Source organism: Peromyscus californicus, unplaced genomic scaffold, assembly GCF_007827085.1.
Source record: "Peromyscus californicus insignis strain IS unplaced genomic scaffold, ASM782708v3 Scaffold_8__1_contigs__length_139910024, whole genome shotgun sequence".
NCBI classification, from domain to species: Eukaryota; Metazoa; Chordata; class Mammalia; order Rodentia; family Cricetidae; genus Peromyscus; species Peromyscus californicus.
This window is the reverse complement of record NW_026294606.1, coordinates 874,470-901,659: the sequence shown is the minus strand read 5'-3', so window position 1 is coordinate 901,659 and position 27,190 is coordinate 874,470. Positions and strand designations below refer to the sequence as shown.

The 27,190-nt window shown below is 45.4% G+C and overlaps 2 protein-coding genes across 7 annotated transcripts in view; one reads left to right on the top strand and one right to left on the bottom strand.

The window, feature by feature from the left end:
* The window catches only part of Habp4 (hyaluronan binding protein 4), a 30,047-nt gene extending 7,357 nt beyond the window's left edge, over positions 1 to 22,690 (top strand). Inside the window, exons 2-8 of the mRNA XM_052728736.1 lie at positions 300 to 459; positions 3,906 to 4,067; positions 4,618 to 4,686; positions 6,545 to 6,628; positions 14,501 to 14,672; positions 19,429 to 19,614; positions 21,200 to 22,690. Coding sequence (XP_052584696.1) covers positions 300 to 459; positions 3,906 to 4,067; positions 4,618 to 4,686; positions 6,545 to 6,628; positions 14,501 to 14,672; positions 19,429 to 19,614; positions 21,200 to 21,256 — 890 coding nt within the window. The 3' untranslated portion in view covers positions 21,257 to 22,690. The remainder of the gene's footprint in view (positions 1 to 299; positions 460 to 3,905; positions 4,068 to 4,617; positions 4,687 to 6,544; positions 6,629 to 14,500; positions 14,673 to 19,428; positions 19,615 to 21,199) is intronic.
* Positions 9,664 to 27,190, bottom strand: part of Cdc14b (cell division cycle 14B) — a 115,045-nt gene continuing 97,518 nt past the window's right edge. For all 6 annotated transcript variants that reach the window (XM_052728722.1, XM_052728718.1, XM_052728719.1 and 3 more), the window contains 2 exons: positions 26,643 to 26,702; positions 9,664 to 12,209 (listed from right to left, as the gene is read on the bottom strand). In XM_052728722.1, coding sequence (XP_052584682.1) covers positions 12,014 to 12,209; positions 26,643 to 26,702 — 256 coding nt within the window. In that variant the 3' untranslated portion in view covers positions 9,664 to 12,013. The remainder of the gene's footprint in view (positions 12,210 to 26,642; positions 26,703 to 27,190) is intronic.

Sequence of the window (27,190 nt, the reverse complement as noted above, 5' to 3'; positions counted from 1 at the left end):
AAAATGTCAGACTAGCCAAGCGTGGTGACACACACCTAAGGCAAGAGGGTCAGTTCAAGGCTGGCCTAGGCTCCATGGTAACATCCTGTAAATTTGTAGTTTGTATGGGTTAACCCTGTCACTTCTAGGACTTGGTGAAGTTTATTGATAGTTAGCAGATGAGGCAGTGGTAGACTGTTTCTCTCAGAAACCCTCACTAGTGACTCTGATTTCTGGTAGAAACCTCTACACCTCGTGCCCACCCCATACCATGCTGCTGTGGATGCTGTGTTCCAGCTTTGCTGTGGTTCTCCTGGCAGGCCAGAAGCGGACTCCTAGAAGAGGGGAGCAGCAAGGATGGAACGACAGCCGGGGGACAGACGTGTTTGATAGAGCAGAGCGGAGGTCCTACAGGGAACATCGACTCTATGACACTGAGAGACAGGCAGACTTGACAGCGGAGAAGTTCAATGATGAAAAGTATGTACCTCAGTCCTCGGTTAGGGTGGCCGGGGCCCCAGAGATTCCCAGATAACTACTAGGCTTTGTGACATTTCTGTGGTGGCAGTCCTGCGAATAATTTGCCAAGGTAAGTCTCAAGTCATGTTGCCTTCAGTAGAAGGATCTTCCATTTACCTATATCTTAGTTCAGGAAATGATTGTACAATTAACAATTAATTGTGGTCAGGTGGTGGTGCACACCTTTAATCCCAGCACTCGGGAGGCAGAGGCAGGTGGATCTCTGTGAGTTCGAGGCCAGCCTGGTCTATTCCAGAGAATTCCAGAACAGCCAGGGCCACATAGAGAAACCCTGTCTTGAAAAAAAAAAAAATGGGGGCTTGGGGTATAGCTCAGTGGTTGAGCTCTTGACTACCGTGCACAAAGTTCAGAGCACAGAAGGAGTATTTGGGGTACATATGAAAGGCCTTTTTAAAATTTTTATTTTATGTTTGTGGATTTGGCCTGTGTATATGTATGTGAACTCTGGAATCAGATTCCCTGGATCTAGAGTTACAGATGGTTGTGAGCCACCATGTAGGTACTGGAAATCAAGCCCAGGTCATTTGCAAGAGGAGCCAGTGCTCTTAACCACTGAACCATCTCTCCGACCCCTGAAAAGCCCTCATGTTAAAACAACAACAACAACAACAAAACACACACACACATACACACAAAGTATGCTGAACAGGTTAAAAATTCTTTTGAAGTTAGATTAGGAAACTAATTTTGGACTTAGGGATATAATTACAGTGAGTTTAGCAGTTGTCCCATGACCTCCTCATGTACACTGTGGTGCATGTGTGTTCATGTGCAAACGAACAAACAATAAATGTGAAAAAACAAAACCAGCAAATACCCACCCACCTTGCCATCTGAGATGCAGGCTTTGGCCTATTTTCCCATCTGTTAATCTACCAAGGTGGTAAAGTGGTGTCTTAGTTATTTTTCTTTTTTTTTTTTAATTTACTCTTTTTTAAAAAATTTTATTTATTTGTATTTTATGTACATTGGTGATTTGCCTGCATCTGTGCTTGTGTGAGGGTGTTGGATCCCCTGGAAGAGGGGTTACAGACAGTTGTGAGCTGCCATGTGGATACTGGGAATTGAACCCAGGTTCTCTGTAAGAGCAGTCAGTGCTCTTAACTACTGAGCCATCTCTCTAGCCCCATTAGTTTTTTTTCTATTGCTGTGATGAGTTATCATGATCAAGGCAACTTAAGAAAAAAAGAAGCATTTAATTGGGGTCTTAAAGTTTCAGAGTGTGAGTCTTTAACCATCATGTCAGGGAGCATGGCAGCAGGCAGGCAGGTAGGCATGGTTCTGGAGCAGTAGCTGAGAGCTCACATCTGATCTGTAACCACAAGGCAGAGATCAAGTTAACTGAGGCAGCAATGGACTAGTGAGGGCTTTTGAAAACTCACAGCCCACCCCCCATGACACACACCTCCTTCAACAAAACCACACCTAATTCTTCCCATACCTCTAGTCCTTCCCAAACAGTTCCACCAACTAAAAACCAAACATTCAAACATATGACCCTATGGGGGCCATTCTCATTCAACCACAGATGCACACATGCTGACCACTTCATACCCTTTCTTTTCTTCTTGACATACATGAGGGTTTCCCATGTGATCAGCAGTGTTTGCTCAGTGTTTTTAGTTGTGTGTTAATTGCACATGATGTGTTATTGCACACTGTACTCAGTGGCTGTCTTGTGACCCATTATTTGGGTGAATCATATGTTACCACTTGCTTAGTGCTACTAGGCCTGTGCTTGGCTCAGCATTAGGCTTTATAATGATGCTTGGGAGCAGAAGCAGCTTTTGATTGTGTAAGGCATTTCCTCAGTAGAGTCCTGGAATTAGAGTGCCAGTTGAGGTTGTAAAGCTGTGACTCTCAGGCAGGTGACCTATATCTGCCTCCGGCTTTTAGTACAAAATTGGATGGAAAGAGATGGTATAAAAACAGACAAAATTGGGGCCAGGTGACAAACCACTGTCATAACTACCTATCAGTTTGCTTTGTCACTTATCTGTGATAGATAGCATCTCCCATGGCATATTCTGCAAACTGGGCTGTAATCCAGGTTGATTTTTGCTTATTTGAATTAAAGTACACTTACTTTGAATTTCTTGATTCATGTTTCTTGATTCATGTTACTAGCCAGAATTATAAAAATTTTTTATCTTAAAAGAGTCTAAATTCAGCCCTTTCAACTTACAGATGGAAAACAGATATCCAGAGTTGGAGTGACTCTGGTCTCAGCTAGTTGACAAGGATGTTGTACAGTCAGAACACATGTTTTCCTTCAGAAGCGATATCCTATGTGTGAGGAGTTGACCGAACCAGGATCAGATGCAGAGAACAGTCATGTTGGTGTGTGTGGATCTGGGATGCAGATATTCCTTTCAGCGAAGCAGAAGCTTTTCCTTAGGCCTCTTAATGAACTTAATTGAACCCTCTGAACATAGACTTATTAGGTTTGGCAGGTAAGAGCACTTGCTGTTCTTCCAGAGGAACTGAGTTTGTGAGCACACTTACCAGGCAGTGTAACTCCAGCTCTAGGGGATCTGATGCCCTGTTCTGGCCTCCAAGAGCACACACAGGGATGTTTGTATAGATACAGATTCACGCAGGCATACACATAAATAAAAATAAAATAAGCACTGTGCAGTGGTGGTGCACACCTTTAATCCTAGCACTTGGGAGGCAGAGGCAGGCGGATCTCTGTGAGTTTGAGGCCAGCCTGGTCTACAAAGCTAGTTTCAGGAAAGCCAAGGCTGTTACACAGTGAAACCTTGTCTCAAAATAAATAAATAAAATAAATCTTAAGACATACCAAAGTCTTGACTGTCTTGGTCACAGGGTAGAAGAAGGTTCAGTATGTTAAAGATTTCAGCTCCAAATAGCACCTTCTGGCTGTGTGTTTAGAAGAGAGATTTGGAGGGACAATATTTAAAGCTGAAGTATTTTTCTTACACAAAATATTCCTCATTAAGTGTTTAATACCAAGACAGGAAAGAACCTTCACATTTAATTAACACAGTCATTGTATATAAATGAGGAAACTGGATCTACAGAGCGAAAGCCATGCCCCCACCAGTTGAGAACCAGAACCTGTGCTCCCTACCTGATACCCATGTGACCTTGGACAAATCCCTTCCTCTGCTGCTCCGGGTTCTCATCTCTTTAACAGCAGCTCTGTATACTAGACTTGGTTGTGAGAATTAAAATGCTATGTGTAAGTGCTCAGAGCAGTACCAGGGTGTGTTCAGTGGTTAACTATCAGTTTAGTCAAGCCACCATGCTTTCTGATATACTATAACCATAACTGCCTTCTAGAGTTTGTGTGTTTTTCTCAAAAAGGTTTCAGATCTTTTAAGTCCATTTCATCACTTTTCATTATACCTGTCTTTTCCTAGACCAGTTGACAGGTTTGATCGAGACAGACCACTAAGAGGACGTGGAGGCCCCAGAGGAGGCCTGAGGAGCAGAGGCCGAGGTGGTCCTGGGAACAGAGCTTTTGACTCCTTTGACCAAAGAGGGAAACGAGATTTTGAAAGATACAGTAGCAATGATAAAGTGTAAGCTCCTTTGCCTGTGCCATTTCCACTTTAGATTGTGTGTCTGTTGATGACCAGCTTGATATGAGTGTGCTATCTGTCATTCCTGTGGGGGCAGGATTTTATTCTTTTAAAGATTTACTTTTTTAAAGATTATATGTATCTTAGCTGGGCGGTGGTGGTGCACACCTTTAATCCCAGCACTTGGAGGCAGAGGCAGGCGGATCTCAGTGAGTTCGAGGCCAGCCTGGTCCACAAAGTGAGTTCCAGGATAGCCAGGAATGTTACATAGAGAAACACTGTCTTGGGGAAAAAATAGATATGTGTATCTGTGTGTGTGTTGTGGGGGTGGGCTGCCACATTCATGAGTACACTGTGACAGAGGCCACAGACCAGTTTCAGGTTCCCTGGTGCTATCTGATGTAGGTACTGGAAATTAAACTCAGGTCCTTTGTAAGAGCAGTATGCACTGAGATATCTCTGCAGACTCTGGGGCACTGCTTTCTGATTGGGAGACTGATGAGGACCAGACTCCACCTCAAGTTAATATGACTATTCTTTGTTTCTTCAGAGCAAACAGAATGGAGGACAGCATGGGTGGCTATGGTGTCCGCCCCTGGGGATCAGGTAAAGACACTAGGTAAGGTATAAGGATGTGTTCTCTGAGAGCCTGCAGGAATGGGAGTCTCAGAACCGTGGCTTTTTAAAAACTATGTTCTCTCTGGTTCTGTTTGTCAAGTAGAGATTGATGTGGATTGTTGTTTAGAGTGTGTGTGTGTGTGTGTGTACGCCTGGGATTGACTGAATCAGGAGAAAGCTTTTTAAAACATAGTTGTTATGTTTATTTAGACTCAAAACTGTTTTTAAAGATCTGTTTATTTACTTACTTTATTTATTTGAGACAGAGTCTCACCATATAGCCCTGGATGGCCTGGAACTCATTATATAGACCAGGCTGGTCTGGAATTCACAGAGATTCTCCTACCTCTGCCTCCCAATCAAAAGCATATGCCACTATACCTGACCCCCAAAGGTCTATTATTTTATCTTATTTTAGCTAAGTTATACTTGACAGATGGCCACATATATGTTCATATATTTTAAGCATATGGTGTGGCACACTTGTACATCTCAGAATGCATTTTTTTTTTTTTAATATTTGAGACAGGGTCTCACTATTTGGTCCAGATTGTCATTAATCCTTCTGTCTCAGCTTCCCAAGTGCTGGGGTTATAGACATATGCATTACACCCAACCTATACTTTATTTTTCTATGAGCTTCCAAAGTTCTTACAGATCTTTATTTGGTATAGTCCTTTGCAGGGTCTGAACATGTGGCTCAGTTAGAAGAGTACTTGCCCAGTATGCACAACACTCTGGGCTCAATCCCCAGCACTGTTTAAACTGGGAGTGGTGGTGAATGCCTGAAATCCCAGGTTCTGAAGTTCAAGGTTATCTTCAGCAATATAATGAGTTCAGGGAAAGCCTGGTAAACATGAAGCCTTGTCTCAAATTGAGTACTTGCCGCTCTTAAAAGGGACCTGAGTTTCAGGAGCTTTGAATCCCTCTTCTGCTTCAGTGGGTACTGCACCCACATGGTACATATACAGGCATGCAGACACACACACATACACAGAAAATAAGCCTTAAAAAAAGTTGAAAGTTGGAATCCTTTTTTTTAATATAATTTTTGGGGATTTATTTATTTTATGTATTGTGCTCTATCTGCATGTACACCTGCATGTCAGAAGAGGGCATCAGATCCCATTATAGATGGCTGTGAGCCACCATGTGGTTTCTAGGTATTGAAATCAGGACCTCTGGAAGAGCTGCCAATGCTCTTAACCACTGAACCATCTCTTCAGCCCCCAAAAGTTGGAATTCTTGCCAGACTTAGTAGCATATACCTTTGATCTCAGCACTTGGAGGGAGGAAGCATTGCAGAGGCAGGTAGATTCATATGTGAGTTTGAGGATAACCTGTTCTACATAGTGATTTCTAAGCCACTCAGGGATACACAGACTTTTTCTCAAAAATAAAATAATATAAAAAGTGTTTAAAAAAAAAAAGCTGAATTCTCCAGAGTTTGGATTTTTTTTTTTTTTTTTTTACTCTTTCACGGATTTTTTTTTTTTGTCTGTTCTTAATTTTAGAGCATTCATGGACATTTCTATTTATCTTTGACATTTCGGAAATAACTTTTTTGTTTTTGTTTTCAAGACAGGGTTTCTCTTTGTAGCCTTGGCTGTCCTGGAACTTGCTTTGTAGACCAGGCTGGCCTTGAACTCACAGAGATTCTCCTGCCTCTGCCTCTCAAGTGGGAAATAATGTATTTTTAAGCAACCCATACTACTTTCTTTCACTGTGATGTGGATGTAGTCCCTTCAAGGACATACCCTTAAGAAACAAGGCCTAAATTGTATTTCCTTGGCCTTAATTAGACAAGGGCATTGGTGAGCATGACAGATTGTGTGATGGATGTTCTTGCTGCTTTTCAGTGACACAGAGCAACCTGCACCCATGGAAGAGATCTCAATGATGGAGGAGTCCCAGGGCGCCCTGGATGAGGAGTCTCTAGCCAAGTAGGCAGCTGCTTCTTATGCCTATGGGTTATCTTTTCTAATGATTATTATTATTTTTTTTTTTTTTTTTTTGTTTTTCGAGACAGGGTTTCTCTGTAGCTTTAGAGCCTATCCTGGACTAGCTCTGTAGACCAGGCTGGCCTCGAACTCACAGAGATCCACCTGCCTCTGCCTCCCGAGTGCTGGGATTACAGGCGTGCACCACCACCGCCCGGCCTCTAATGATTATTAATGATTCATTGTCTCTTTTTCTTTCTCTAAGATTGGACATTATGTTTATTTAGCACAAAGTCCTGCCGGTGGGTTTGTGTGTGTGTGTGTGTGTGTGTGTGTGTGTGTGTGTGTGTGTGTGTGTGTGTGTGTATAGGGGTGCTTGTGTGAACATGGAGGCCAGACCAGGGTACCAGATGTCTTCCTCTGTGGTTTTGTACCTTATTGCCTTGAGGCAGGGTCCCTCAAAAAATGAAAGCTCCCCATCTCAGCTAAGTTGACTAGCCAGGGAATTCTTAGGATCCTCCTGTCTCCACTCCACAGTGCTGGGATTTATATACATACCCAGCTAAGCCTGGCTTTTTATGTGGGTGTTGGACATTCACACTCTGGTCTTCATGTTTGCAGTACAAGTACTCTCAAAAAAAAGACAGTGTCTCTCTGTAGCTTAAGTTTTCCTGCCTGGCCCACAGTCAGGACAAATCTCTATCACCTGCCAGTCCCACAGCCCCTCAGACCCAACCAAGTAAACACAGAGACTTATATTGCTTACAAACTGTATGGCCGTGGCAGGCTTCTTGCTAACTGCTCTTACAGCTTAAATTAATCCATTTCCATTAATCTATACCTTGCCACATGGCTCGTGGCTTACCGGCATCTTCACATGCTATTTGTCATCATGGCGGCTGGCAGTGTCTCTCTGACTCAGCCTTCCACTTCCCAGCTTTATTCTCCTCCTTGTCCCGCCTACACTTCCTGCCTAGCCAATGGCCAATCAGTGTTTTATTTATTGACTAATTAGCAACACATTTGCCATACAGAACATCCCACAGCACTTCCCTTTTTTTTTTTTTTTTCAAATGGAAGGTTTTAACCTTAACAAAGTAAAATTACATATAATTTGGGAATTTGGGCGTAGCTTCTCTTACTACTTCCTGCTGGAGGGGGGCGCTGTATCTTATGGGGAAACAAAGAAAATTTTAGGATTATGGAATAGTCCATGAGGCTGTATTGTCTGAGCCAGTTGCCTTCAAACGATTCTGGATGTTGGATCATCTGGGCCATGGTGTCATCGGAGACTTTCAGGGGGTCTTGGCTGGTCAAACCTGATGTATCTTAATCTTGAACAAATCCATAGCCTCTGGCTCTCTGTGGAAACAAAAGAGACTCTTTTCCAAAGCAACATATCCTTATATCCAAATTTTGAAGTCAAGGTACCTTTAAAGTATACATTTTGACATAACTCAACAGCTTTTACAATCAAATGTTTTTCTGCAGTTAAAAGTCCCAAAGACAACACAATCCAGATTCTCTGTGTAATATCCATTTTTACGTGGCTTATTTTTTATACTACCTTTACTGTCTCTTTAAAGACTTTATTTTTTAAAACTATGTATTTGTTTCTATAACTCTATATATCATCTTTTTTTGTCTCTTTCAAGTCTACGTATCTTTTACACACATTGTAAACTATTACATCTGAATCTGTCTTATTGTGAATCTATTGCCTTAAACTGCAGCAGCTGTGGCTGCTGGCTCCGCCCACCTCACCTTCCCAGCATGGCTACATTTACCACCAGCTCTGGGAGCTATCGTGGGTCTATGCTTTTATCCAAGCAGCGTGTAGTCCAGAAACCTCTTTTTTTGTTTTGTACTAGCAAAGTCTAAATCCACCACGCAGCTTAATGTGCCACTTGCAGAGGCCTCATTCCCGCCATACTGCAGGTCCAGCATACAAGCTAGGAACCCACCAGTAGCTCAAACCAGCAGCTGCTGCTCATTTGAGAGAGAGAATTAGGAAGCTGTTTTTAGCTCTGTTTTAGAATCTTTTTTCAGGTTTTAGGTGGAAACTCTTGCCACCACGTTGGACGCCATATGTAGCTTAAGTTTTCCTGCCTGGCCCACAGTCAGGACAAATCTCTATCACCTGCCAGTCCCACAGCCCCTCAGACCCAACCAAGTAAACACAGAGACTTATATTGCTTACAAACTGTATGGCCGTGGCAGGCTTCTTGCTAACTGCTCTTACAGCTTAAATTAATCCATTTCCATTAATCTATACCTTGCCACATGGCTTGTGGCTTACCGGCATCTTCACATGCTGTTTGTCATCATGGCGGCTGGCAGTGTCTCTCTGACTCAGCCTTCCACTTCCCAGCTTTATTCTCCTCCTTGTCCCGCCTACACTTCCTGCCTAGCCAATGGCCAATCAGTGTTTTATTTATTGACTAATTAGCAACACATTTGCCATACAGAACATCCCACAGCATCTCTCTATGTAGCCCTGGTGTCCTATAACTCTCACTATGCAGACCAGGCTGGCCTTGAACTTACAGAGCTCCACTTGCCTCTGCCCCTAGTGCTGGGATGAAAGGTGCACACCACATACCTAGCTGGAGCAAGCACTCTTAATGGTTTTAGAAGCTGAGCCACTTCTCATATCATACTGGGTTGATCTTGTTTGTTAATGCATAATGATCAAACTAGTTACTTTAAGTAATCTGATAGGTTTTTTAAAAAATGAGAATAGATGAAATTCAAGTGTGGTGCCTCTGCCCCTTGACCTCTTCTGTCTTGCTTTTTTCCCATGAAGACTGGGTCTCTGGTCCATACCTAGCACACTGAAGCTTTAAGCCTCCTTTCCCTGTGAATGAGCCAGGGTGCTAGCCACTGAACTCTTAGGATCCTCCTGTCTCCTCCTAGACAACTCCTCATTCAGCCTTCTCCCTACCGGAATCCACAGCCAAGCAAGTCACAAGGCAGGGTAACTGGAACCTTTGAAAGGTTTTTGTTCTTGTTTGGTTTGGTTTTATTTTTACCATTACTGTGTGTGTGTGTGTGTGTGTGTGTGTGTGTGTGTGTGCATGCATTGTATGTGCATGTGGAGGTCAGAGAAGAACTCTGTAGAGTTGGTTCTCTCCTCCCTCCTTTATGTGAATTCCAGGGATCAATTCCAGGTCACTAGGCGTGTGTAACAAGCACTGTACCCACTGAGCCCTCTCTCCAGCCCTCTGTAACACTGATTGCTAGAACTCTGAGATGAGCAGTCAGTACTGTCCAGCATCTCAATGACATGGATTCTTCAAAGCCTCGACAGTGCTTTCCAATAGCTGCCATACCTCAGAGAAATGCAGTGCCCTAGATGGGAAGTCGGTGGTCTTCCCATTCTCAGAGACATGCCCTGAGCCTCTTTTCCTCGTGGCAGAACACAGTGCCATCTCTTCTCCCACCTCTCACAGTTTTGAGTCTGTTCCCACTGATTTCCTCAAACTGTCAGTTTGTTCCTTTCTTCTTCCCCAACTCTGGTCTTCTGCACATTTTATGTGTGCACTCTCATACTGAAGTCTGTCTCCTCTTGACCCTGCACTGTGCCATGTTCATTTCCGCTCCTGTTGTTTGAACTCTGGACCTGCCTCCTGTTGTCATTACCCTCTGAGTACTTCTCCAGTGTCTCCAGGCTTCATGCCATTTCGTTCTGGATCGATGTTGATTTCAGCTCAGGTGGGTCTCTGGCTCATTGGCTCACTGTGCTCTGGTTTCCCTCTGCCTTGAACATCTCCTTTGCAACTCATTACGGTTTTGCCTCAGGCCTCTTCTCTTTTTCTGAGTCTTTATGGGATCTTTAAGCCTGCTGCTTAAATTGTCATGTATGTGTTGACACCAGAATACAGATCTTTGGCTTCATCCTTCAATATGAGGTCTGTGTATCTGTCTCCTGCATACCTTCCCCAGCATCCCCCTTGCTTTGCATGTTCAGCAGGACTGAAATGCTTGCTTCCGCACAAACGTCTGGCCTCACCAGGTGTCTCTGTCTTCTGGAACAGCATTATCACCCATCAACTTCCACAAATGAAAGCTTAGAAGTCTCCCTTGGAAGTCCTGTTTTCAGTCCTCTCCCACCCCCAAATGCAGGCTTCACTCTGCCTCTAACTGTTCACCATCTCTGTCACCAGCACAGCCTGAGCTTCCTTTGTCCAGTTGTTGCTGCAGCTCCTGATGGCCTCTGTATTCTCATCTGCACCAGAGTGGCTCTTACACTAGCATGCCGAGTATCATGTCCTCTGACCCCTTAAAGACCCTCTCCAGTGGCTTCCTGGTCCTACTCTGCTCTTACCCTGATGTGCACAGTCCTGCATGGCCTGGCCCCTCTGGGACCCTCAAGTTTGACTAATCTTTTGCCTTCCCGGGATTCATTTTGTGGCCCCTACTTCATGTTTCTGAACATACCTTATCCTCACCTCACTGGCAATTGTAAGCTTGCTTGCTTGTGTGTTTGCTGAATTCTTGCTCTCTACCCTGCTGCTGGCTCTCCTTTACACACCCTTCGGCTGCTAGAGTAGACTGAGCCAGTTTGATCAAGTTATTTAATCTACCCTCATTTGTAAAATGGAGATAAAAGGCTGCCCACAGCATGGAGTTGTGAAGATTGTGTTGTGTGCACAGCTATGTTCATATCCACAAGTGGAAGAGAGAGGAAGGGGGCACCTAGAGTGGAGCCCAGAACTTGGTTGCTATGTAAGTATCTACAAGTATCATCTTGGCTTCTTACAAGAGTGACAGTGACTGATAGTTGTGACAGCTGTGAATTTACTGCTCAAAACAATTAAGAATGTGTTTTTAAAATAGGATTCATAGTTAATGTGCCTATTTAGACAGTGTGTTAACTAAAGAGATAGACGCATAATTTCTATGAGCTGGGAAAGTGAATTATGTAGGAATCTTCAGGGAAAAATTGTTTGAGGCAGTAAACGTTTGTGCATGTTTGGGTGCACTAAGGTTGAAAACCAACAAGCTTCATCATCCTCATTGACAGAATGAAGACACTGTGGCATTCCTAGATTAGACAAAATAAGGTGGACTATAACATTGGAGGCGGCTGAGCAAGGCTGCCCACCATGCCTTTCTGTGTGGACTGGCTGAATGTGAAACCGCTGTGGGAATTGCAGGTGCTGCCCCACAGAGCAGCCGTGTTGGCCAGTGTTGAGAAGCTCTTGTTTCTTTGGCCCTGTCAGACTTCAAGACCACAGAAATCCCTCATAGCAATGTGTCGTTCGCAGCTCTGGCTGACTGATCTGACATGGGAGCTTTCAGGATTAAGCCATAGTGGACCTTCTGTTCACCTCTTAGGCTTAGAACTTCTTGATGGAAGAGCTTAAAGTCCTGTACACCAGTGTTTTAGAGCACAACCTGAAACACATACTTATTCTTCCAACTGAGCCAGTTTCCTGGTGTGTTATACCCTCCCTCGCCTTGCTTCATGGCAGCAGCTGAAGTGTTTCTCATCACAGTGCTCTGATGTTTGAGGGCGTCTGCCACTCTGACTGCCTTGTCTCTGAGTTTGCTGCTTTTGAAGAGCTCATAGAAGTGGAACCTTACACAGAAAAGAGAAAACACATTGGCTTATTTGACTTTTCATCACGTTTCCAAATTTCTGTCATGTTATGACCTGTATTAATTAATTTTGTTTTTTTAAGACACGGTTTCTCTGTGTAACAGCCCTGGCTGTGCTGGAACCCACTCTAGAGACCAGGCTGGCCTCAAACTTAGAAATCCACCTGCCTCTCCCTTCTGAGTGCTGGGATTGAAGGCATGTGCCACCATGCCCAGCCTTTATTTTATTTTTATTTTTTTAAAGATTTATTTATTATGTATATAGTGTTCTGCCTACAGGCCAGAAGAGAGCATCAGATCCCATTATAGATGGCTGTGAGCCATCATGTGGTTGCTGGGAATTGAACTCAGGACCTCTGGAAGAACAGTCAATGCTCTTAACCTCTGAGCCATCCCTTCAGCCCCTTTATTATTTTTTTTAATCCCATATTTTGCTTATCTGTTTGTCAGATGATAGATACACAGGTAGTTTCTAGTTTGAGACTGCTCTGTGTAGTACCACTGTGAACATTCATGTCTGTGTTCTGATATGGATGCATGTTCTTATTTCTCTCAGGTGTGAAATTACTTGGTCATATAAGAGCTCTGTCAGAAAAAATTTTTTTGAGACAAGATCTCTCTATGCAGGCTGTCCTGTAACTTGCTGTGTAGCCTCAGCTGTCTTGGAACTCCCTATGTAGACCAGGCTGGCCTCAAACTTAAGAGATCCGCTTGCCTCTGCCCCCCAGTGCTGGGTGAGCCACCGCACCTGACTGTCAAATTTGAAGACCCACCAGGCTGTTTTCTAAATTGACACACCACATTCCCCCAGCAATATACCTGGATTCCAATTTTTGACATCCTTGTCAACACTTGTTAAATGCCTTTAAAGACACCTTTTTTCTTTTTTAAAATTTTTATTTATTTTATATGCATTGGTATTTTGCCTGTGTGAGGGTGTCCAGTCCCTTGGAACTATAGTTACAAACAGTTGTGAGCCACCATGTGGGTGCTGGGAATTAAACCTGAGTCTTCCTTAAGAATAGTCAGTGTTCTTAACCTCAGAGCCATGTCTCCAGCCCCCACCTTTTTTCTTTTTAAGAAAAATAGTTATTTTTATATGTGTGAGTGCTTTGCCTGCCTGCATGAATGTATGTATGTATACTACATAAGTGCCTGGTGCCCATGGGGTCCAGAAAAGAGCTTTGGGTCCCCTGGAATCAAGCTGCAGCTAGTTGTGAGTCACTAAGTGGGTGCTAAGACCCCAACCAGGTCTTCTGCAAGAGCCCCAAGTGCTCTGATGAACCATCTCCAGCCCTAAGTGCCTTTTTGACACTAGCTGTCCTGTTAGGCGTGGAATGGTGTAACTGCTTGTGGTCTGAGCCGGCCTTCTCTGATGACTAATGATACTGGACATTTGGAAAGTCTTATAATGTGTCTATTTTGCCTGCACGTGTATGTGCATGCAGTTCCTTTGGAAGCCAGAAGAGGGTACAAGATGCCCTGGAACTGGTGCTGTAGGTGATGGGGATTTGGACTTGGGTCTTTGTGCTTCCAGAGCAAGCTACCTCCTAGCCTGTTTTAAACATTTTAAATTGTTAACTAGGATGGGGATAGAACACTTGTTCAACACATGTGAGCCCCTGAGCTCCACCCACAACACTCCAAAAAAGTCTACAATAAAAAACCTTACTCAAAGCTTAGTCATAGAAGAGAGTAAAATATGAACAATTTTCAACGGGTTCTCATGATGAAGTTATCAGACAAATGTGGAAATAAGCATGAAATATAATGAGGTCCATAAGAAAACCTATACGTATAATGTGACCAAAAATAGTTTTGGCATAATGAGGAAGAGGGTTTGGAGCATGGGCCTGGAGAGAGTCTGAAATATTCGATTGCTTTTAGAACCAACTGAGGGGGATATTATCAAAATGTACATTTGTGACCCATTGCTTTAAGACTGGTTTCCTATGACTTTGTGTCCACAGCATCTCTTACTTTTCATATATTTCAAATATCATATTGTCTGTCCATCTGCCTTCAGAAAAGGTGCACGATGGTGTAACTGATGGAAATGGCATGGGGTGGTAACGTTGTTTTCACAGACTACTGTTTGTAGTGAGGATAGAGTAGGATGGTAAAGATAAAACTCAGGAGAGGTGACTCCAAGGGTCTGGGTTACTTTTAACCGTGTATTTCTGACACAGTGCTACAAAAGTATAACTTTTTTTTTGTAGACATTTGGTCCCATTGGCCAAAAAATTTCTCTGTTGTAATGTACCTTTACAGAGTTCCTGAGTTGGAGGTAGAAGAGGAAAATCAAGTCCAAGAGATGACCTTAGATGAGTGGAAAAACCTTCAAGAGCAAACCAGACCAAAGCCTGAGTTCAACATCCGGAAGCCAGAGTCCACAGTTCCTTCCAAGGCAGTGGTGATTCACAAGTCCAGATACAGAGACGATGTAAGCCTCTGTTTTGGGGGAATCTGCACCAAAGTACTCCTCTCTCAGTGGATGTGAAAACAGAACCTTGCTACCACCACCACCACCACCACCACCACCACCATCACACACACACACACACACACACACACACACACACACACACACACACACACACACACACACACACACCCTGGCAAAAAAAAATTCATTGTATGTGGGTGGTGTGCATGTGGAGGTCAGAGGATAACTTGCGGTTCTCAGAAATAGAACTGAAGTCGTCAGGCTTGGTACTCTCTTAGCCATCTTGCTAGCCTTCTACGTGGCATTCTTGTTTCTGCTTAAGCATCATCAAGGATGATGAAAAGGAATAGAACTTGGTGTGTTGACAGAATACTGTACATTCTCTGCTAGCCTTGAAAGTAAGCCAGGAAGACACAAGTGCCAAAGTCTCTTAGTGAGAGGCACAGAGCAGCCATTTCAAAGGTTACTGACTTTGTATTTTGATGATTAGATTGCCATCCTCTACAGTTCCTTTGTTTTAGACAAAGTCTTTAGTATGTAGCCTGGTCTGGCCTCACACTCTCCATCCTCCTCCTTCATCATCCTGAGGGCCAGGATTAGATGTGTGCACCACCACAGTCCTTATCTTCCACTCTTATTCATGATGAGCATTGCATTGGGTCAGTTGATCAGTTGAAGCCGTACCTGGGAACCTATATTCTGTGATCCCTTTGTTACAGTATTTTAACAGCACTGCTCCCTCTGTCTAGCTCTAGAAACTGCTGAGAAACTCCTACATTGATGATGGCATGGTCAGCACCATGCTGCAGCCATCTGTGCTGAGGGCATTATCAAGGACTTATGTGTTGTGCAGGCCTTATTCTTCATGTTTTCTGTCTAGCTCTGTCCGTGTGTGTGTGTGTGTGTGTGTGTGTGTGTGTGTGTGTGTGTGTGTGTGTGTGTGTGTATGTGTATGCACACTTGCTCATGAGTCTATCACTCTCTACTAACTCTCTACTTTGTTTTTTGAGACAAGGTCTCTCGGTGAACCTGGGACTCACCAATTCAACTAGACTGGCTAGTAAGCTCCAAGAATCCTGTCTCTGTCTCCCCGGTGTTGGGTTTATTGATGTGCACTGCCACACTCAGCTTTTTACATGAGTGTTGGGGATCCAAACTCAAGTCCTCATGCAAGTACTTTACAGTGTGGCTGTGCCTTCCCAACCCAGCATTGGGCTTTTACCAGATGCCTGGACAGAGATGCTCCAGGGAAATATCAGTTTGTAATGACAAGTCTGATCACTTATTACCTTCTTTTTGTTTCTGAACCTAAAGGAACACTGAATTGCCCAAGTGTAGAATTTAGAATTCCTGTTGTTCAGTCACAGCACAAAAAACAGTGCAGATTGTGGTGATGAGCAAAATCATCCTCCCTGCTGGATATGACTTGATGACTTCCAGTCAGTTCAGAACACTGTAGTTTTGTCCGTTTCTCTGTTAGTCAGATTTCCAGTGCTGTGATACTTATATGCCTGAGATCACTTATAATGAGAAAAGTTTTGGTTCAGCCTCAGGTTGTGTGGCCCCAAAATGCAAGCAGATGGCTGAAAACCATATTTGCTTGCCTCACTGTGGCTGAAAAACAGACAGGAAGGAGCTGAAGTCCTGATGATGTCTCCATCCAGGACACAGCCCAATGACCCACTTCCTCTTACCATGCCCCACCTCCTCAAGATTCCACCACCTGCCAAGACCACACAGGTGGGTACACAGGCCTTTATTTATAAGTCCTTTGCAATCCAAGTCATAGCAATTTGCATGTGCACTTTGGTGAGTTATGTTCTTTGAATACTTTATTTAGAAGGCTATTGATGACATAGTATATCCACTCTGCCTCCTGTTTTGGTCAGCTCAAAGTCTAAGACACTTTACTAATAAGTTTCGATAGATATGGGAGGCCGGAGATAGCTAAATAGGCAGCATGTCTTTTGTTGTTCTTTTCTGTTGTGAACAGTAGAAATAAAGCTTCCTGTGAATCCACTGTGCTGTAAAGCTGGGGAACAGTTAAAAATAGAAGCTGATTCCTCAAACCACATCAGATTCCTCTTCCCTGGCTGCCGAGATCTGTTGGAATATTTGATGTAACTAAGTTAGCTGAGTCATTGAGCTTGGTTAGTTTGGTTTCAATAAAGTAAATGTCTTTGGTCCTTGTTAATCTGGCATTGCAGAATTTAGCCAGGGATTGTTCTTAAAGCAACATGAGTCAAATCTTGGGGTTGCTAATTTACTTTGTTTTTTGGTGCCTTAAGAGACCTCCCACCAGAAAAGCCCTAGAATAATATGTAACATGAATCTTAAATGGTCTTAATAAAAAACTCAGGAGCCAGGTATTGGAGTGAAAGCTGGAAGATCAGAGAGACAGAACAAGCCAACCTCACCTCGCCAGTTTCTCAGCTTCCAAAGACAGCGACTTCCTGTCTACCCAGGCTTATATGTCTTCTTGTTTTGCCATCTGATTTGCTGTCTAGCTACATCGCTTCCTCTTCCTGGCCAGCTCTGTGACTTCTATCTGTACAGGCCTCCAGAACTCTATGGTTGGTACTGGGATTAAAGGCATGTGTCACCATGCTTGGCTGTGTTCCCTAGTGTGGCCTGGAACACACAGAGATCCTGCCTGCTAAGTGAGAGGATTAAGGGCCTGTGCTGCCTGACTTCTTTGTTTACTTAAAATGGCTTGCTCTTTCCTCTGATCTTCAGGCATACTTGATTTATTAAAGCACAAATAAAATATCACCACAATAATATGTATTGTTTGTGTGCAAATTCAACCTCAAGCAGCTCAATAATGAGCACTTTGACTAGATCAGTAGCTGAGAGGAGCCCAGGCCTCACACTTGCTGTGTGTGGGGTGGCCTTGGGCCGCAGTCACTTCCTTCTAGGACATGCTGATAGCCAAATGTTTTCTGAGTCGGGCAGTTCATTATTTTGTCTCTTATGTCTTCGTGAGTCCCACTTGTTCTTTCCTTCACCAATTTAGGTTCAAGGGTCCATTGACCTCAAACTTCTGCTTTTAATTAGTAAGTCTGAAGGGGTGTTTGATCCTATATTGAACATACAGCCCAAGGAAGTTTTTCTGTTTTCTGGCCAGTTCATAGGAATGTTTCGCTCTTGTCTGCTTTTGTGCATCTGTGGGCAGTGTATACATGTGTGGGAATGGGTGTGTACATTTGTGTGCAGATGCACTTGCCCTCATGAGAATGTGTGGAGGCCAGGGGGTGGAGTATCTTCCTCATTCACTCTCTACCCACTACCTTTTCTTTTTTCTTTCGAACAGCATCTGTCCCTGAACCTGGAGCTTGTCAGTTTGGCTAGCCTGGCTGGACAGTGAGCTCTGGATCTCCTGTCTTCACCCTGCAGGGCTAGATCACGGTGTATGCCACAGGTCCTCATGTTTGCACAAGTGCTTTAGGGACCGACCCATTTCCCAAGCCATCTGATCACTGACCCCGTTTTCACTTCTGAAGGCTTAGCGTTCACTTGAGGGGTTTTGGTTTATCTAAGATTATGAGTTGAAGTCATAAGACTTATTTATTGTAATTTTTTTTTAATCATAGGAAGAACTTACTTGGGCTTCTTAAAATGCAAAGAATTTTAAGAAGAGCCACTGCTGAAAGTGGTTTGAGCTAAAGCCAGCCATAGTGGCACATGCCTTTGATCCCAGCATACTGAAGGTGTGCGAATCTCTGAGTTGAGACCAGTTTGGTCTCCATAGTGAGTTCCAGGACAGCCATGGCTACACAGAGAATCCCTGTCTCAGAAAACAAAACAAAAAAGTGGCGTGAGATCTCTGTGCAGCATGGCAGTGATGCTTACATGACTGTGTTCTGCTCTGTGGAATTCCCACACATGGCATGTGGATGGCAGCATCCACACCTACACAGAAAGGAATTTCCCCATCAAGTTCAATTCCTGGAAGGCGATATTTTCATATCTGTCTACGTAAACAGAAGATAAGCAGAAATTAAAACTTTTTTTTTTAAGCCGGGCGGTGGTGGCGCACGCCTTTAATCCTAGTACTCAGGAGGCAGAGCCAGGAGAATCTCTGTGAGTTCGAGGCCAGCCTGGGCTACCAAGTGAGTTCCAGGAGAGGCGCAAAGCTACACAGAGAAACCCTGTCTCGAAAAAAAAAAAAAACAAAAAAAAAAAAAACTTTTTTTTAACCTCAAACACATTTGAAACATGCTAGTAAAATCTTACATCTTAACCTGCCTAGACTGGGGTTTGTTGTTGTTTTTTATTTTGAGACGGGGTCTTACTATGTAGCTCTGGTTGTCCTAGAACTCACTATGTAGACCAGGATGGCCTCAAACACAGAGATCCACTGCTTCTGTTTCCTGAGTGCCAGGATTAAAGACATGAGTCATCACACCCAACAGGATTTTGGTTTTACTTGAAGTAATAGTAAATTTAAAGATGTTTGGATGAAGACGAAGTAGGATCCCATGCTTATATTCCTAGTACTTGGGAGACTGAGGGCAAGAGGATCACCATAAGTTCCAGGTCAGCCTGAGGTACACAGTTTTGCTTGTATTAGACCAGTATCTGGTGTCCAGCCCAGCTGCTCAGGGCTGGGACACATCCAGGGTCTTCCTAGTCCACAGGGTCACACAGGCCACCAGTGCAACACATTAAAAATGTTCATTGCTAGGACCCCGGCTGTGGGACTGTGGAAATGCCCATGCATGTGCCTGTCTGACCTGGTACTGTGTTTCAGATGGTGAAGGATGATTATGAGGATGAGTCCCATGTCTTCCGGAAAGCCGCTAATGACATCACTTCCCAGCTGGAGATTAACTTTGGTAACCTCCCTCGCCCTGGACGGGGAGCCAGAGGTAGTACCCGAGGAGGACGAGGAAGGATCAGAAGAGCAGAGAACTATGGCCCCAGAGCAGAAGTGGTGGTAAGTGGCTGCATTCTAAGTCCTGATGGCTTCTGAAGGACAGGGCGACTGCTCTACAGTGGTCTGGTCTGGGGCCGTTTGGAGCTGTGTCACCTTATCTGACATAAGTCACATAATTCCTGTAGTACTGGCCCCAGTGACTAAATCTGCATAAAACAAGATCCCTGGGCTTGAGGTGGATTCAGGCCATAGACAGCAGCTTATTAACCATCTGTGTACCCTCTGCTGGAACAGTACCATCAGGATAGTCTTTCCAACCCTAGGGACCTTGTGACCAGCTGCCCCCCTGCCTTACACTGCTCAGCTACTGCTGCTCTTTGAACAGCAGGCCACACCCCAGACCCCCAACTATGCGCCTTTCTTTGCCCCCTTTTTTGTTTTTTCCACCGGCCAATCTCAAGTCTGCACTTTTATCCATGGCACCCCTCCCAGAGCAGTCAAGGTCTTTGAGCAGAGGCTTTTCCTTCCTCCGAGTCCTTTCTTCCTGCTGTGTCTCCTACTGCATGATCACCCGTCAGTGCTGCACTCTCCGTTGGACGGAAGGAACACCTCACTTAGTGTTGGCTCCTGAGCATGTACATAATCTCTTACCCACCAGGAGGCTATAGCCAGCCCAGCCCCAGCTGGTCTCGGGTCCTTTTGCTGCCCACCTCCCATGTGCTGGGATTAAGGGCCTGTAGCTTATTAACACACAAAAATGACTTTCTTCCATAGACACTTGAAGTCAGGGACAAAAAAAAAAATGTCCTTTGAACAACACACATCCACTCCTGCTGAGCAACATAAGCCACAGTGCAGCCCTGGTAACCCCACTGCAAACCCATGCTGCTGCTCTAGTCTCCCTCATGCAGGCCACAGGTGTCACATCCGTCCCTGCCCTATGCTGAGGCTCATCTCAGGGAGAACTCTTTTCAGAAGACCTTGCTTGGTATTGGACTTCTGCCTGTGACTTAAGTTCCCCACTTCATGTTTTTCCCCAGAACTTGAGCTCTGTGTAGGAAACTGCGTGAATTCATTCTTGCTTACTTTGGGTACCTAGCATGTAGTAAGCAGTTACTTTTTAGGTTTATTTTATGTGTATGTATATGAGTATTTTGCCTTTATGTATGTGTGTGTGCACCACCTGTATGCTTGGTGCCCTTGAAGGCCAGAAGAGGGTATTGAATCCTCTGGAATTGGAGTTACAGATGACTGTGAGCTATCATGTGAATGCTGAGGATCAAACCCTGGTCCTCTGGAAGAGCAGCCAGTGTTCTTACCCACTGAGCCAACTCTCCAGCCCTAAACAGTTATTTACTGGGACAAGAAAGTGTCAGCTCCAGAGGGAAAAAAGGAAGACAGCTCCTGACAGTGGCCCTATTGAGATGACTTAGGGAGTTATCTAGACAAGCCCTTTAGCATTTCTGGACACAGCTAGAACTGGAGCTGTTCATTTAAAGCAGTCACAGCCACTGTGGCTCCATCATTTCCTCCCTGGGCTATGAGGGGTGGGATGGGGCCACCTGGGCCACACAGTCAGGGATCTAATGCTGGCCATGGCTGGGTGGGGGAAGGGCAGTCAATTTAAAACCTCTCTTTTCTTTAGACACAAGATGTCGCTCCCAACCCAGATGACCCTGAGGACTTCCCCGCCCTGGCCTAACAGACATTCCCCTGCAGCAGAGCAGCACTATGAAGAGACTTTCCTTGCCTGGAGAAGAGTCAGACTCTAAGAACAGTAGATGTTGCTTTTCCTGTGTCGTGTGAACTTGTTGCACTTTCTTACTTTGTGGGATGTTGAGTGCAGGTTCCTATGAGGGTCAGGCACTTCCCACAGATGAATGGAGACTTTTGTAAGGAATAATGTTTAGAATGTGTACATAGATTCTAACAGTTCCACCACAGAAGCTCAGAGTAAAGTAAATCAGAAAGTAGAACTGCTGGGCACGGTGGTGCATGCCTTTAGACTCAGCAAAAAAGAACCACCACCACCTATTGAGATGACTTAGGGAGTTATCTAGGCAAGTCTTTTAGCATTTCAGGACACAGGTACAACTGGAACTGTTCACTCAAAGCAGTCACAGCCTAGTGTTCATACCATTCCCCTATAATGGTTCAGTTTTGCTGAAGATTCCAACTTTAAACTGTCATTGTGCACCAGTAACAGCCACTCTGTCAGGCAGAGGAAGTACTGGCTTTCAGTGGTGATCTAAACTACCTCGTGGTACGTGTCTGTGCGCACATCCTTATTTAGTGTATGTGTGCATACTTAGTGCTCAGATGGTTGTTAAGTATGATTTAAAATTGTGTTATTTAACTCACTAATCAAATGAAAAGGCTTCCTGGTACATGTATTTTTTTTTCTTTCTTAAAACTAGTGTCACCAGGCAGTGGTAGTGCACACCTTTAGTCCCAGTACTCAGGCAGAGGCAGGCAGATTTCTGTGAGTTTGAGGCCAGCCTGGTTTACAGAGCAAGATCCAGGACAGCCAGAACTCCATAGTGAGACTCCATCACAAAAACAAACAAGAGAACTACTATCAAAATTCAGTACTGTTACTCTGAGCAGACTGACTTTTAACTCAAACCCATTTACCAACTGCGAACACCATGGACAGGCTCATCCCCTGGGCCGTGCCCCAGGTCCTGTGTTGCTCTGGTGGAGGTTAGGGATCACCTTGGAGGCTCAGTCACTCAGCTTGGAGTCCCACCCCAACAGCTTGAGACCTAGGGCCAAGCTATGAATCCACTGGCAAAACCAAAGAAGAGTCATTGTGTGGGGGAGGGACCTGCCAAGTTATTTATTGGATAGCTGTAGAGATGGGGAGGGAGGCTGGCCTGGTTTGCTTATGATGGAACCTTGCTCCTAAGACCTGTGCTCTCCCCACTGGGCCACGTAGTCTTAGATAGTACTGAACTGGAACCCAGGTATAAATGAAGGTTGGTGTTCCCTCTGAACTTTGTATAAAAACTGAACTCTTGGGGTTTGGTTGAATCATCAAAGTTGAACCTCTAGACATGTTACTACCAAGGATGTTTGCTTTGGGTGCCCTCCTGCTTCTGATCCCATGTTTATTAAATCAATGAGTACAAAGGTATATTAACTGACTGCCTTGTTCATTCCTTTTCCCTGGGGCTAGCACACTGCTTGCAAGTACTGTGGTCTGACTGCATTGATTTTAGTCATGATCATTGCTGGGGCACGGTCCCATGAAGTCCTCCCTTGGCTTTGAAGGTTGACAAAGCAAGGCTTTCTGTTAAGAACATTCCCATTTGAGTTGTGAATGACACTGGGAAAGCTTGTAGCCATGCTGCCTCGAGTCATATGGTTAGACCACAGGCAACCCTGCTTGCTGTAAATTTTTGTACAGAGGCCACCTTGCTGATTTGATGGGGCAAGTGGATATAATTTTTGCTTGTGTCCAGGTCACAGCCTGAGTGTTCCAGAGAAGATAGCAGGACTCAAGTCAAGGGCAGAGAAATCCATTAGCAAGATCATTCTGTAGGCCCTAAGCTCAAAGTTGCCTGCCAGACTCCTTTGAGGGGCTGGGTGCTAGATATGTAATGAAGTGGGCAGGTGCTTCTGGCTGGTATTTAACCACACCAAAGAAACCTCGTCTCTTAGAAGTGGGAGACCAGTCAGAGGTGGCCTGTGTGTGTCACTTCTGAAAGCAAGTGGTTTCAGGCATCTGAGTTGAGGGCCCATAGCTGTCAAACAGCCTGGTCTACAGAGTGAGATCCAGGGACAGGCACCAAAACTACACAGAGAAACCTTGTCTCGAAAAACCAAAACAAACAAACAAAAAAAACCTGGCCAATAGCAAGGCAGGAGAAAGGACAGGCAGGGCTGGCGAGCAGACAGTATATATAGGAGAAAACTGATAGGAGAGATCTAAGATTCTAAGATTTAGGAGCCAGAGAAAGAGGAGGACTCCAGGGGCCAGCCACCCAGCTACACAGCAAACCATGGATTAAGAGTAAGATTTACAGAAGTTAGAGAACGGGAAAAGCTCAGAGACAAAAGGTAGATGGCATAATTTAAGAAAAGCTAGCTAGAAACTAAGCCAAGCTAAGGCCGGGCATTCATAAGTAATAATAAGCCTCCGTGTGTGATTTATTTGGAAGCTGGGTGGCGGGCCCCCCAGAAGAGAGCAAAACCCCCAACAACAGGGCACTTGTGAACCAGAAGCTGCGGCTGTGCTAGGGACGTCTGCTGCAAGGGCTTCCTTCCTGGACACTTGGCCAGACACACACTCTCCTGACAGGGCTTAGTTCTTCATGTGGTGCAGACAGGACTGCAAGAGCCAGACCGCCTCAAGGTGGACAAACTGACCATACCCTCTTGTGAACATGTGCTGTCCACTGCAGGCTTACCATGCAGTACTGTGAGGAGAGGCAAGGTCTGCCCATTTCTCTTCCTGCTACTGCTGCCTCCCAATCAGCTTCCTGGGAGGATCGACCTCCCAGGGTCCAATCTAATCTCACTGTGGCCCTAGGCACAACCCAAGGGACAATCCTGAGTAGACCTTGAGCACTGACAGCTTGACTGGGCACTGCCCTGTAGTCACCTTTGTTTTTAAGAAGAATAAACCAGGTCACCTGAAACCTTCCTTAAATGCAGAACTCTTGATGACCAGAGTCCACACCGAGACACCTTCCCTCAGCTGTGCTGTCCCTTCTCCCTCAAGGCATCATATCCTGACCCACCAGAACCACTACTGAGTACACCTCAGACCCACAGGCATGGGGCCACCACCATGCTCCAGCTGTACCTTCTCCTGGGCACCTGGGCATCTCTGAAGTCTGAAGGATGGATGGCCCTTCTGCTTGTGCCATTAGTGTGGGTTGTCTTAAAGGAGGACAGTGCCCTGTAGGTGCCTGGTTACCCACAGTCGGTTAACCAGAGATGGGAGGAGCCCGAGGCAGATAAAGGCCCTGTTCCCTGAGCCCAATGTCCTTTCTAGGCACTGTAATTGAAAGACAGAGCCATGTGTACCTCACTGGGACATAGGAATCTATGGAGTATTTGTGGCATATTTTTAGCTACCCCAAGGGCCACCACCAGAGAGGTACTAGGGTAGTCTAGGGGCTAAGGGAGAGCTCAGGCTCAAGGTCCTAGTAGCTCCTGCTGCCTCAGCCCCATCCATCTCTGCCAGTCTCCTGCTCCAAAACCACCTGCTCAGGCCACAGGCTGCTAGTGACTTGGTAACAGAAATGTCCCTAATCAAGCCCCATCCATCTCTGCCTGTCTCCTGCTCCATAACTTTTGCTCAGGCCACAGGCTGCTAGTGACTTGGCAACAGAAATGTCCCTAATCAAAACACAGAGTTGCCTACAACCCAGAAAACCACCCTTGTGGACCTGGCAGGTCTAGTCAATAGGGCAGAGTTACAGATGCCTTCAAAGCATTCTTTCTTTGCAAGAATGCCCAGTTCCTGATGGCTGACTAGCTGGAGACATAGAAGCATTTGTAAATCAAGGAGAAAAGAGGGGCATTCCTGAGAATTGTTAAATACTAAAGGCACCAAGGGCACCAATGCACTCATTCGTGATGAGCTGCAAAACTGCACTGGTGGCCGGCCCACTGAGACACCAGCTGATGGCCTTGAATAAAGTCCCAAGTGCTCAGGAATGCAAATTGGCAGCGGGGCCATGGAGAGGTTTTTGGAAGGGGAGAAAAGAAATAAGAATACCAGGTGGCCTCTGAGGGAAGTGACTGATGTGAACACACTGTTGGGGATGTTCCCTGAGCATCCCTATAAGGCCTTGAGGTAACAGGGAAGTGGATGTTACATACATACCTCAATGGTGTCTCCCAGGCATGCTGTGCACCAGCCATGCTGCTGGGGCAGTTGAGAGTGTTTTGCTCACAGGAGGCATTCGATTGAGAGGGCTCAAGTGGCACAGTCCTATTGGACTTGGAATTGAGCAGCTCTACCCCAGGGCTGTCAATTTGGCCCCCTCCTCACCCACCAACAGAGCTGATAGGACACCCAGTGGAAATACTGGAAGAACAAGACAGACACATTTGCTGGGTTGCTGAGGCACCAGCCTGAAAAAACAGGCTTATATTGCACAGGGAGAGGATTCCCAGTAGGGAGAGCAGCACTGTAGTCAGAAGAGACTTCCAGAGGGCTAGGCCCTGCGGACCCCGAGCCACATCAAAAGCCGGTCTAGAAAGGTTACAGCCCGAGACAGCCAGCCATCACTGGAAAAGGAGGAGATGGTTAAGCTGTTCTCAATGTTCTTATCCCTGGCCCAGGCCCAGCCACTGCACTCACGGCAAGGCAGAACTGTCACTCCAGATGAGTAAAACCCCACAGTGGCCACCAACCGCCACCTTCCCTTCCCATCCTGTCCTGCCAATCCCAAGCTCGCCTAAGGTCTTTCCTGTGTCCTCCAGCTGGACCTCAGCAGACTTTCCCCATCCTCAAGGCATAACAGACACAGGTTACTGTGAAGACATCTAGGGTCAGGCAGGAAGGTAGCTGACTAGACAACCTGAAGCCCACCCTAGAATCTTGGCCCTTAGAAGCTTCACTTCTTCACTGTCTCCAAGTGAGGTCTTTTCCCTTCCTCCTAGTCTTGGGCCAGAGTAGAAAGGGCAAGGAAGCCCTATTTCAGCAGGATCCCTGGAGTGCTTGGGCAGCTTCTTTGATGTTTCCAACAAAAGCTCTGTATGCACTTAGCCGGTTGGGGCGGGGCGGGGAGGGAGGGGGGCGGGCAGCAGAACCCTCTGAAGTTGGCAGAAATGGAGGAGGGGACTGGGGCTGTCCAATGGCTGGGAGCCTGGCTGGCACTGAGGTGTGGATGGAGCTGCCAGACACCCTGCATTATCCAGAGTCCTACACGAGGAAGAACTGTCCTGTCTGAAAAGATTTGTTCCACAAGCACGCTCCCAGTAAGGCAGCACCCAGGCTGTACCTCCTCCTCTGCCTTCTCCCACCCAGAGCCTCTGTTTACAACTGAGCTGCTCTGTGGGGACGCTGGTGAACACTGGTGGCAAGCAGCCCTATGAGATTTGGCCCTCCAGGCCAAAGGCTTCCTTACCTGGACATTTCCTCTTGGACAGAACACTGGTCATCGGGGAGCTCGTCATCGCCATGCACACTTGCAGACAAAGAGATGAGACTCAGTTAGAAACAAGGAAAGACTGCAGGTGTGGTACAGGGCGGCACATTAGGACTTCCACACACACATGAATCAATCCCCTCAAAAAGGGAGCTGGGGGGGAGACTGTGCAGACTGCCCAGAAACAGGGTTATACTGTGCCAATCACCAAGAACAAAACACTTCAAATCTGGATAAAAGAAGGAAAAGACCCCGTGACCTCAGTGCTGGGGGGGAGGGCAATGTCTTGCTATTTCACTAACCAGCTCACCCATGTCTCAACAGCTGCTAACAGGAGGTGTCACTGTCCACTTGAAAAGCATTATAGCAATATTTTCTTTTCTTTTCTTTTCTTCTTCTTTTCTTTTCTTTTTTTTTTTGGTTTTTCGAGACAGGGTTTCTTTGTGTAGTTTTGGTGCCTGTCCTGGAACTCACTTTGTAGACCAGGCTGGCCCTGGGCTCACAGAGATCCGCCTGGCTCTGACTCC